Here is a 12,860-nt window from a genome sequence, read left to right as displayed (position 1 = left end):
CTCCCCCTCCCCCCCCTCCCCCCCGATCAGGGCAGTGCAATACACAGATGGATGAGTTTCCCATTCACCCTCCTCCTTCTGGCTCACCTGCGGGAAGGAACGGAGAGACGGGGTGGGCGACGTTCAGGGTGGAGAAGACAACAACTTTGAAAATCCTACGGCAAATAGTCGCGCTTTCGATCTCGAGAGTTGCAGTGCCTGAGCTGGAGCCACCGCTGTATTTAACCAGATCGCTGCCGTGACAGTAAAATCCACGAGTCCATTGTAACGGGGAAATAATTTGCTGAGGAAACCATCGTGATCCTTCATGTTCTTAAATGATGACGCCAAAGCTGAACATTTGTATATTTACTTTTTATTAAACGCGTTTTGATTGTTTGATTTTATTTTATTTTAATGCAATTTTGTACATCTACCTTAATAACCTTTTTCTTACCCTGTTTAAAACGTATATCATTGTTTTCGTTTCATTACTATTTGTCGGCATTTTCTATTTATTTATGTAAAGCACTTTGAGTTGCATGTTGCGTATGAAAGGCGCCATACAAATAAAGGTTATTCTTATAAAAGAAAAGATATACAATTGTTAGATTCCACAATCATGTTTCCATCCAAATTTGAGGGGAATTTTAAACCAATGTTAGAAATGTCGCAAGAAACATCATGTGAATTGAGAGTGTTGGGCTGTGGCAAATTAACAGTCTACGCAAGTTTTTAAGTTCCAGTCTTCAACGCAATAAATGTTCTTCTGCAATAGGTGCACTACTATGTGTACTACGTATTATTACAAGTGTATCCCGAGGAGAGAAAAAAAAAAAAAAAAAAAAAAAAGAGAGAACACGTACCTCTGGGATGGGTGCAGAGGTTCTAAACGCCGTAGCAGGCTGCCAATCTTTCCTTCAGCAGCGGTGGGAACTGCTCTGAAAACTGCTGCCAGTTCTCGTCCCCGACCTGCTCCTTAAAACCATGCATGATCTGGGAGGGGGGGCGGGGAGAGGAGAGGAGTCAAACACCTTTTTGTTATGGCTTCTAAAGTCAGAGGCGCAGATCACGCACGGTCTCGCACCTTATAGAACATGTCCCTCAGGTCCTCTTTGGGGTTCACCCAGGAGGCCACTGCGTCGCAGAAGAAGATGAAGTCCTGCGCAGACAAGAGAGATCCGTTTAACCCTCCCTCCCACCGGAGCAGGAAAAAGATATGTAGAACTGGGGGGCTGAGCCACAAATTGGACTGGTGGCGTAGTGGATATTTATGGTTGTTTAATCCCGGCTGGGAGCGATCAGCTGAAATGCAGGCTTTCGATCAGCTATTGAAGCGGTGTGCTGCCTCCAGCGAATTACCCATTCCTTCGATTAACATAAAAATAAATAGATAGATAGATACATAAACAGACAGACAGACAGACAGACAGACAGACAAAAAGTAATTTCACACAGTAAAGGCTATGAATGTAGTGTGTGTTTTGTTCGCACCGTTAAATTAATTAATCTAAATTAAAAATGATGAGATGCCATCAGAAGCTCCCTTCAAACTCAGCAGATTGATTGTGTCAGGCCCAAGCAGGTTCAATTTGTGGCAATGACAAGAAACCATAAAAGGTCAGAAAATGCTGGGAGGCAAAAGGCCGAGTCAGCCAGAATGATATGGAGGCGTTCGGGGAAACAGGTCACAGGGCGAGCTCTGCCTTGACAAACATTCCCGGGAAAAAGCCTGATAACTGAGGAAAAAAACAAACAAAACAAAACCGGTACCTGCACCACCCCCCCCGGATTCACGCCGATCATCATGCAGATGCCTCGGAAGGCAGAGTCTTTCTCCTCGTTGTCTCGGATGTTGCGAAGTGACGTACACCTGCGGCGCACAGTCATGGACAAATTCAAGATGTGGGAATGTCACATTTACAACCTATATTAAGTACGAACCCTTCGGCGAACACTTCCCACGCTTTCAACACCCGGTACATTACTGCGAGAGACACGCACGACCAGATTTGGCCTTGAAAAAGGAGATGTTTTTGAATCTCGTATGGACCAGTATTCCAGATCCTTCTGCCCCAAGCAAGAATCAAAACAAGCAAACTAAAATCCACTGCACGTGTATCTCCATGTCATCCTTAATGAGCCCGAGGCAGAGCAAATAAATTGGAATTTGTTTAACTGAAATGACTGTTTTAAAAGATAAAAAATATATATAAAGGGAATTAATACAGAAAAGTGGTCATCTCCATTAAAAAAAAATAAAAAATGCACTGTACAGTTTTCTTCACACAGAAAGTGGGACATAGAGAGAATGATATAGAGACTCACCAAGGTCTAATGAACTGAGGCAGCATGGGCGCGACTTCCTGCGGACACACGTAGCCGAGTCGACCGATGGTAATGGCTGAGAGAGGAGAGGGCGAGAAGGTGCAGTGTGAGTGGGTGGCACCATGTGACACACACACACACACACACACACACACACACACACACACACACACACACACACACACACACACACACACACACACACACACACACACACACACACACACACACACACACACACACACACAATCAATCACAAAGATCTGCGGCAATTCTACCCACACATCCAGTCCAGATAAGAACACACACACATGAAAAATGTATAAATATATACTTATATAAGTGAAATGGATGACCAAGCAAAGTAGAGCATTACTCTTATGCAGCCATTAAACTATAAGGCAATATTATGATAATGTGTGTGTGTGTGTGTGTGTGTGTGTGTGTGTGTGTGTGTGTGTGTGTGTGTGTGTGTGTGTTATACCAGTGTTTTCCAGCAGCGTCTTGGGGGTGTTCGGTCTGTTAATGATCTCAACTAGCTGGTTGAGAACCATCGCTACATATGGCTGCATTTCCACTCCTAATGGACAGAGACAGCAGAGGACCGGGGAGATGGAGAAATGAGCGACTTGGAGAAATGATTAAGGCTGTCAAAAACTGTCATTGATTTACAGGAACTTACCCATCTGCATGCAGATCTCCCCAATGGCCCAGGTTGCATTGTTGCACACAGAAATGAACTCGGGGTTTAGGTTTGTGCCGAGGATTGGCATGAACTCGGCTGCGAACACACGCAGACAGTTCATAGAATTTCAACAACAATTAAGAATATATTAATTAAAGTTGGAAATTGGGACTTTGTGCATCTGTGTGTGGTGGGCCGATCGTTACCAATGCAAGGTTTGACGTGAGGGAAGCAGGCCTTCGTCAGGTCGCCCAGCAGAGCGAACGAGCTCTGTCTAACTTCTGGCATCGTATCCTGGATTAGAGGCGAAGAGGGAGCAGTTAACACACCAACAGTAGGAACATTTCAGCCCAGGTAAAAATAGAATTCTTTATTTGGATAACACCTTTCATAGACACCTGCAACTCAAAGTGCTTTATATGAATAGAAGGAAAATCAAATAGTATTATAATAATAATAATAATAATAATAATAATAATAATAATAATAACAAAAATTAAAGGCAAATGCACAAACTGATTTAATAAAAATGAACAAATGTTATACTCTATTTATTAGGGCTGCCCCAAATAGTCGAGCAAACGTTAGCCGACGAGATGAGTCTTAGTCTACCAAGTTTTTCCTTGGTCAGTTGGACGCCGCAAAACAAAAAAAGAAACAAAAAAAAAAACTCCATTCAGGAGCTGCACCTTGTCAAAATTAACCTTAAAACCTATATGGCTGGACCCGTGTATGAAACATTAAGGGCTTTTAATTCAAAATAAATTTTAACAAAAATAAAATGTTCAGTCTCCTTGCTGGTTGTTCTGACACATTCAGAAAAATAATTACAGCTTTGATGAGCGGCTTTCTCCAGTAATTAACAGGCGGCTCATGCGTGCGCGCAGCATGAAGTCGACTAGCCTAGAAGTCTGAAAGAATATTGCATATATTATAAAATATATATAAATCTAAAAAACATTTTCTGATGCCACAAAAACATGTATTTAAATAATTTAATTTCTATCATAAACATGCGACGATTAATCGACTAATGGCTTGAACTGACAACTAATAATCGACTAGGAAAATCTTTAGCTGGGGGCAGCCCTAAAAGTTATATTGTTATCAATTTAGACACGTAAAAGGATCATAATCATTCCTCATTGAATGATTGTCAATCATTATTTGTCTTGCATTTTGGGCCCCAAATTATTAGTCTTGAAATACTCCAACCGATAATCAGATGAAATATGTCTTCCTATGCGCAAACAGCCTCTATTAATTGCAGCTGAATAACACTTTCAAGGTCTCTTGCTCACGTCGGGATCGGACACCCAGGTACAGTAGACAAATCAAACTAAACGACTCCACCCTCTCCTCACCTGCATGCACTGGAACAACAGGGTCATGATGTTGCTGCGAGCCACCAGCGTGTCCACGTGGCCACCCAGCCCCTCGGCCAGGCCACTCAACAGATCCAGAGCCACGATCATGAAGTCCTTGTCTGGGGCCTCGTACTGGTCTGGCTGCTGGCTGTACATCTGGTCGGCGGGAGGAGGGGGCACATTTAGAAATGGTAAAGGTAGCCGCAAGAGTTTTTGAGTAATGTTCATGGAAATTAAAGGCAATGTAGCTTGGCATTGACAATGACTCAATATTCTTGTTTGTTGTCTTCTAGTTATATCATTAAATACAATCTGAACATACAGTAGCCGCTTTTCCCCCAGACATACAAAGACGTGAATATACTTGAGATCACGAAGATGAGGAATAACACTGAGAGAACTGAAAGATGAGAGAATAAAGATCATTTTCTTGATACTGACATACTATACTGATACATTCCTTGATTTCCGATACTGTACTCTCAAAATAACATAAACATAACATTAGACATACAACATAATTAACAGCAACATAACAAACATAACAGCAGCGCCCCTTGCACGGACCTCGCCGCTTCAGCAAGCACTCAGTCCACGCCTCCCCCGGAGCCGGGGATCGGCCCCCTGCTAACGGTGTAGGTGCCAGATATCGCTTCAGAGTCGCTCTAAGTCATGGACAATAATTGTAAGGAAAACTGTAACACTGACTTGTATTACAGTGTTTGTATTACAGTTGTGATTCTTCGTTGTAACACGATATCTGTTGTACAGTGTCTTCATGTGTATCAATTCTTTTTTGAAGACATTTCAAATGATGACAGTAAAACTGCAATGTATCATGCTGTCTAAACTATTACAATGTATCGTGCGGTGAATCATGAAACATTGCCGGATTCCTGCTGACGCACAGTCCTAGCAGGGTTCCCACGCACTTTTACCAATGAATTTTCAAAACTTTTCCATAACATTTTACCCCATTTCAAGAACTTTATTTAAGCAGTTTAAAAAAGGTAGGAGCAATAAGGCTCTTACTCCCATTTCAAGAACTTTATTTAAGCAGTTTTAAAAAGGAAGGAGCAATAAGGCTCTTACTCCAGTGCGCTATGCCCCAAGACAACCCATCCCTCAGACATATGAAGTAGGGCGCAATTCCAAATGTGGGGAGGTACGCACACTCGGTTTCCCCACAATGCACTTCCCAGGCATTTCTGCGGACAAGCAAACTGCTAGCTCTTGCTAACTTTACTCGCTAGATAGACATTCCTGCCACCAACTAGTTGCATATGTCAATGTGTATCACGTGATACTAGTGCAGTTTCAACGGTCAGTGCAGTGCAGCATTATATTTTAAATTAGCAATACAAGGAAGTTATTTGTGTAAAGTTAGACATGTTAGTTAGACATATTTTAAACAATAATCAAAAATAGTGTATATTAAAAACTTTTCCAGAACGTTCTCTTAATTCCAAACCATTTCCAAGCCTGGAAAACAGTGTTTCCAATTTCATATTCTTCCTAGGAATTTGAGTACGAAGTATCTGCACGTGACTGACCATGGCCTGGGCCAGTGTCTTCTGCACTAGCGTGACGCAGCGCTGGTAGACAGGCTCGCAGTATGGCAGGAAGCCGCTCTGCAAGGCCGTGGCAACAGACGACAGGCACTCCAGCAGCGGGAACAGGTCCTTGTCCTCATCCTTCAGCTCGTTCCATTTGGCGATCAGCGGCGGCATCAGCTTCTGGATGTACTCCTGGAGGAAAAAGAAACTATTTCAGTGAGGGAGGAAAAAATAAATGAAAAGAAAATATAAACCCTGCACCAAACGACCGAAGAGCTTTCTGAAAGAGGCACTACAATTAGTTTTGGATTTTCCCTCGCATCCGTGGCCACTGTGGACTGAAGCAGTGGCATTTATCAGAAGAATGACGCAATTCATACAAGTTCCATCTCCTGCACCCATGACTCTGTGGGGATGTTTATATTTGTACTGAGGAAAAAGCTTTTTGCAAGATGTAAAAGCGATGAGGTTACATCATTTCCCACACACAACATCTTAACTGTTTTGCAGTGAATTCCACCTGTGACAATCATATGGATTAATTGTACAGACATATTTTGACGATAGTCTGAGTGTCCATGCTTTTCTGATGTATTTATATACACTGATATAAGACAACTATAAAAATAGGTAAAAATTGTAAAACCTCTACAAAAAGGGACAAATGAGCAAATAAACAACAAATAAAATCCTGAAAAGAGGCATCGGCTTCGCTGTGTTGGACTTACAGGCTGGTTCAGGTGGTGTCCTACAGAGTCCGCCAGGGTACCTATGGCGTCGTAGAGGATGAGCAGGTTCTTGTGCTGATATTTCCCGAAGGCAAAGACCAGCGTGTCCAGGATGAAGCTCAGGTAGGGCACCAGCTCTGTGCACGCCTCCTCTTCCAGGGTGGCGAACGCACTGGGGGAAGAGAGGAGGGAAGGTTAGCTAAAGAGGAGAAATCAGGAGATGGAAAACAAAAACCAGAGAGAACACAAACGCAGCTTCACCTGCAGGCAGCCTCCTGGACCCTCTTGTTGCCATCCAGGATGCGCTTGAGCAACTCCGTCATGAGGGGCTTGAGGTGGGCGTCGGGGGGCTGGGAGACAACCCAGTGGGCATAGCGACTGAGTGTCCAGCAGGCAATGGAGCGCACCAGGGCCTTCTTGTCACACAGACACTGGATGAGGTGCGGGATGAGCTCAGGCAGGTACGGCACCATGCCCTGCATGCAGCCTGCATGGTGTGAGGCAAGGCGAGGGTAAAGCTAGCACTCCTTGCAACGTTTAACACAAAACGGCTTTGTATAACCATAAACGGTGAACATCTCACCCTCGGCGATGGCCCCCAGCACCAGGATTCCCGACTCCTTTATCACCCAGTCGAGGTGGAAGAGGAGGCCCTTGAGCAGAGGCAGGAGGTGGGGCAGCAGCTCGTCCCGGAATACGTTGGCGAGCACGTCCAGTGCTGCTGCCGAACACTTTCCTGGACGGAAAACAAAAATGATCAGTGGCTTCATAAAGTGTTAAAGAGGGTCTTGACTCAGAAACACATTCCGAACAACAAATCGTTGTTCATAAGCAATTTATCAAACAAAACAAAATCTGAAATCGGAAATATCAAGGTTTAGCAGCTTCTGTGGATTCAGTAAACACCAACAATAACGCGAACTGGTCTGAGGAGTGAGTAATTCCAACATAGCATTGATCCTTACAAGACATAATTCTGATTGGTTTGATTTCTTAGGTCCTGCCTCTACAGCGGCAAGTCAATGTATATGCAGGAAACTATTATTAGCGTAGCTAGCTTTGAATCCCTGCATAAGCGGAGAGGACATCTTGTGACTTACGGAGGTTCCAGTCGGAGAGCGTGTCGTCGTCGTCATCCTCGTCTTCGTCAATGTCCTCCCCTTCCTCTCCCTCCACCCCCTCATGCTGCAGAGTGACCGTGCGCGATTTGTGGAAGCGAGGCTTGATGTCCTGCTCGCTGTCTGGGACGGTCTCGTCCTCCTCCACGTCACCCTGAGGGAGAGTAGCCAGGGAGGGAGGTGGTTGAGTAGAGAATGACATCGGGATGGATCGAGGGAATTCAGCAGGAGAGAGGAAATATAATGTTAACATCTTATATCATATCCCAAGAGGAGAGCGAAGTCTGACCTTGAGAAGGATGATATCGATTTCGGAGTACTTCATCCCATTCACGAGGATCGGGATCAGTCTGTGTAGAGAGTCGACACATGATGCTTCCTCATTTGCTCCCGACTGTGTGTGTGTCTGCGCGCATGTGTGCGTGTGTGTGTGCTTACAGAACCAAGTGACCGGACAGGGCCTCTTTACAGACGGGCTGCTCTGCCAGGGTCAGCCAGAACTCACAGGCCTCCAAAGCCACGTTCTCATCCGGGTCCTGGGTCCGCTGCAGCATGTACTGGTGGGATTATGACGAGGAGCAAGAAGGTGAAATGAAGAAACGGGAAGCCGCATGGATCCGTGCATCTAGGCTTCCTTTTATTTTTATTTTTTTAATAGTGCTTGGCATCCATGAGTCCACTACTCACCTGGATGATGCTGTGCATATGAGGAATGAGCCGGTCGATGCGGACCTCCAACAGCATGACGAGTGCCCGGCACACGTTCTTCCGAACTTCGCTATCCTCGTCGCCGGCCAGCGCAAAAAGACTCTGCTCAGAAGAGATGGACAGGGCAGAGTACGAGGAGAAGTCCAAATGTGGAAATTAAAAATGGTTGATTGAGGAACACTGTGAAAATGTAACTAATGGATAGGTAAATACCTTATGAAAACACCAATAGTCATCCCCAATATATTTATTTTGGTCCAAAAATAGTGATATTTTATTATTTCAATACTTGTAACACTTTAAGGTCATTTCTCTAACCTCGATGAAGGTGTCGATGTTATCCATCAGAGCCTGGGCTCGGCCAATGATAAACTGGTTCACACATGCTATAGCATGAGACCTAGAGGGAGAAGGTAACAAACGAGAAGATTATCTTTAATAGTGTGGATACAGAGGGTGATGTTTGACAATGAGGAAGGAGGTTTAAAGACCGATTTGGCACGGACCTGATCTTGGGGCTGCAGTGTTTGAAGAACTGGAGGAACTTGGGGATCATGATGTTGAGAGGCCTGTTGAGAGCGTCGCTATCCAGCAGCTCTGACGAATCCTCGCAGATCTTTTGCAGTGCTCCGAAGGAGCCCTGAGGGTCAAACGCAGACACAATAAGCAACACTGTCTTCGGCATGAAGTTAACCGTCAAATAAGCCCATATTTACACAAAGCTTCTAAAGACATGGTTAGGGCTTTTAGTGACCTCGCAGGTGTTGTAGTCCTCAGAGTTGAGCAGGTTACAGAGCTGTGGCAGAAGTTCAGGCCAGGTCTGCAGCTCGCCTTTAGAGGCTATAGTCGTGATCAGGATACCTAGAAGAACAAAGAAGTTCATACCAGCGTGGCAGGGGTGTACAGCAGAGCCTTGCAGAACTTCTGTGTTTCTACATTTTTTGCATTTGAGTCATAACGCACCGGGTCAAGTGTGATTTGTGAAGCTGATGGTCACTAAATGTAGTGAGCTGCTCGGATAAGTTTATCACTGGGTAAATAAAAGTTACCTCCTGGGTTAAAGCTCTGTATTTTTCTGTTAGCTGACTAACAATTAAATTAGCAGTTGTAAGAGTGTTCCCATGCAGATGGCAATCTCCAAAAGCCAAAGTCATTCCAATTTTTTTATTTAATTCTATCCTGTGGTGCAGGTTCTCATAGAAATGGTGTCACTTTTTAAAGTTCTGTGCAAAGAATTTACACTATACTTTGCACTCTGTGTGAAGCTTAAAAAGAAACAAAAAAAAAAAAACTTTGAACAAAAACATTTTTGAAAAGTTAAAGATGCATTGAGTGAAATTGATGTAAACAGATTCTGATTTTGTGTCTAGCTACTGTGACAGAAAAATAACAAAAAGTGCAGGGTCACTGAGAATTAATGAATTGGGAAAGACTTGCAAAAGTAGCGTCATAACCTGACGTGTCCAGCAAGGAGGTACAATAGCAGCGAGAAGTGTAAACATTGCCGTCTTTACTGTGTTGGAATCTGTGTTGGATAGACACAGCACGTCATGGTAGATTGGGGAGATTATTCTCAGGGCGATCGGTAGTATTTAGCAATTCTTCAAATTTACAGGGAGTCTTGTGATTCTATTTAATTCACAGAAATAGCACTTAATGAAGCTTCAAGTGATACGGTATTCATGTTTTAAAAACCTTTCACAAGACATAGTCCTCCCTCCCACGCAGCACAGTTATCAGCAAAGCTTACGCCTACATGTTTATGTGGGAAAGGAAGCGAGCGCCAACTGTCTTTCCTAATCCAAGTCTATGTCTTACGCCACTACACCCACCGATTGTAGCTCTGATCAGCGGAGAGGGGTCACCGATGTTGTTGAGGCATTCTCGTTTGATGAAATCAGCCACATTGGGGGGAAAGTTCTGGTAGTGTGCCTTTACATTGTTCTTCAGTATCAGACCACTCAGGGAACGAGTGGGCTCATCTGGGTGGGGCAAGGGGAGATGTGTAAAAGAAAAAGTGTGAAAATGAATGAAAATTGCAGTTAATCGGGCTTGTTTATATTCCCTCTTTCAGTTAAAAAAAGAAAAAAGAAGAAAAAAAAAAAAAACACATACATACCCTCCGATTTTAGGCTTGTAAGGACAAATATAAGATAGTTGTTGAAGTCTGGAAACTGGTTAAGTTGCTCCAATTTCTGAGGTCTCGGTTAAGGAACTCAACCAAGGACAGAAGGCGAAGAGAGGAAACAAACACAGTCGCACACACCAAATGCTCACGTCTCTCACACAATACAAAATACACGCAAAACATAATTTGATATGCACTAGGAGAGACAGCAACTCTCCGTGCGTGAACAGTACGCTTTTGATTTCCCTGCCGCTCTAACATACAAAGTAGGATCGGCACGATCCGTCTCTCTGTCAGATGCACACAAACAAATGCTCGTCTGGATACTTCTTGGACCGCTCTCTGGGTTGCAGTGTCTGGGGACTGGGAGTCCTTCAGCAGCTGAAGAACCTGCTGCAGACCCTGCTCGTCAGGCTGCCACTCCATTCTACACACCCAGAATGATGGGAGAGAAATATACATGCATTCATGTCTTAGGAAAAACGCATGCCAGTTAGTCCGAGCCGACATAAATCACAAATGCCCTTTCGTTGATTTTTTTTCCTCCACAGTGTGTTAAATATTTTACCAGCAATGGCTCCACCTTTCTATGGACACACCAATACACAAATCCACGCTATGGGCATTGCAGTGTGTATGTCCGCTTCTGGTCGCCTCCTTTTACAGCTATTTTCACGTCACGATCTCGTCCCGGGTGGGAGAATGCTTCAGAGAAATGACTGAGATGGATTTTTCGACCCCAGTGTTGTACGTGGCTCGAGTACGTGTTACTTTTGTTTGGCCGCGTTGTTGTTGTTGTTGATGCCTGTCGACTGATGTTTTCTGTACAAAAACAGTTGTTCAGAAATAATACAGTTCTGCACCAGGGCCGGCTGGTTACCGGAGGGCTACATGGATGGAATATACGATCAACCTTTAGGTTAGCCCGCTCCGCGAACCGACTATTTACCGACCTTACTGACAAATCACCAACCAACCCACCTACCTACCTACCTACTCATACACAACTAGCCCTTATTGCACGCCAGGCCCCGGCGGCCTCAACATGCCTGACACTCGGCTAGTTGGCTAGCTAGTAAGCTAGCCCGGCTAGCAGCGTTTCGATTCCAAATAGCGCGCTGCTGCTGCTCCTAACTCCTCCGGTTTTCGGCCTCTGACGTCTAAGAGGGATGCCGCTGTTCGAAATAACGAAGGCGGCCCATTGTGATTTCACACCGCGGCGTTCGCGCGTGATCCGCGGCGTCCAGAGATCCGTTAGCATGGGAACCTAGCTCCGTGTTGAAAGTGCCGCCAAAGCGTTTACCTGTCAGCTCTGCAATCCTGTACGTTCCAACGAAGCTCCGCCGAAACAACCGCGTGCCCACCTCGAGACAGCTGCGATCGAGATTGTGAACTCGGTTAAACCGACGGAGTTTTGCCGGCCGGCGATGCAACAATTACCGCGGTGCGCTGGCTGGCGTGTGACAGAGATTGCATGGATCGCACTCAAGCCGGGTGAGCGAACGGTGTGACCGCGCTCGGCTTCCGTCCAAGGCTGACCGCACCATAGAATATGGGGCCATCGATCACAGGCGCGAATGGAATTAGGAACAGACTTCGCGGGCAAGGGCGTTTCGCTCCGGTTGTCCCCGGCTTGCGTAGAACAAACAGTACAATTTCGAAAGAAAAATAAAAATAAAATAAAATAAGCTGGGGGGAAAAAAGTAAGGCAATATTTGGGGGAAAAAATGTCTACATACACTTTATAGAGCGTGTCATGCGTGCTTGTGTGCAGCGGCCGCGCGGTGTATTCGAAGACGCACACAGTGTGTAAAAAGCACTGATGGATGAATAAATATTGAAATGTTGAATAATTACAGTGTGTGAATGGGGATTTGTGTCATTTGCAGGTATGAGGCAGGGGCCGCGTGTAAACATGCGGTTTTATTCAATTGCCCACAGCAGCGATCCGTGCTGAATGGCCGGATGAGCGCACTGGGCGCCGCGACGGTGGTCTAGTGAAGTTACGATCGTCTGGGAATATCGTCGCGCACGGCAAAATACACGCGTCGCATTGTCATTGTGTGCGTGCGACCACCGGGTGGCGTCAGATCCCTCCGCTGCGACGCCGAAACCGAGGCCCCCACCCGACCCCCCCGAGCCCCCCACCCCCGCCCTCCGAGGAGCCCAACGCGCTCACACGCACCGGCTCACCCGCTGCAGCGAGACCCGCAACGACAGAAAGTCGACCCCTCCGATTTTAGATTGATGATTTAAACATTTT

General features: G+C 45.2%; 1 protein-coding gene across 1 annotated transcript; it reads right to left on the bottom strand.

The window, feature by feature from the left end:
- Positions 1 to 867: 867 nt before the first annotated feature.
- On the bottom strand, positions 868 to 11,953 carry tnpo2b (transportin 2b; the record flags this gene model as incomplete). Its single annotated transcript, XM_079999242.1, has 23 exons — positions 11,901 to 11,953; positions 10,925 to 11,024; positions 10,589 to 10,664; positions 10,302 to 10,451; positions 9,224 to 9,330; positions 8,976 to 9,109; positions 8,788 to 8,869; positions 8,449 to 8,571; positions 8,200 to 8,318; positions 8,051 to 8,111; positions 7,744 to 7,915; positions 7,227 to 7,379; positions 6,905 to 7,130; positions 6,644 to 6,815; positions 5,913 to 6,107; positions 4,357 to 4,515; positions 3,199 to 3,286; positions 2,990 to 3,088; positions 2,792 to 2,887; positions 2,308 to 2,383; positions 1,753 to 1,852; positions 1,067 to 1,141; positions 868 to 975 (listed from the first exon to the last, which is right to left on the bottom strand). Exons 2-23 carry the CDS (start codon positions 11,021 to 11,023, stop codon positions 868 to 870), a joined length of 2,670 nt encoding a protein of 889 aa, XP_079855368.1. The 5' UTR covers position 11,024; positions 11,901 to 11,953.
- Between the last annotated feature and the right edge of the window lie 907 nt (positions 11,954 to 12,860).

The sequence above is a fragment of the Zeus faber genome (assembly GCF_960531495.2).
Source record: "Zeus faber genome assembly, chromosome: 4".
NCBI classification, from domain to species: domain Eukaryota; kingdom Metazoa; phylum Chordata; class Actinopteri; order Zeiformes; family Zeidae; genus Zeus; species Zeus faber.
The sequence above is the reverse complement of the archived record's forward strand: the minus strand, read 5'-3'. Positions and strand labels throughout refer to the sequence as shown.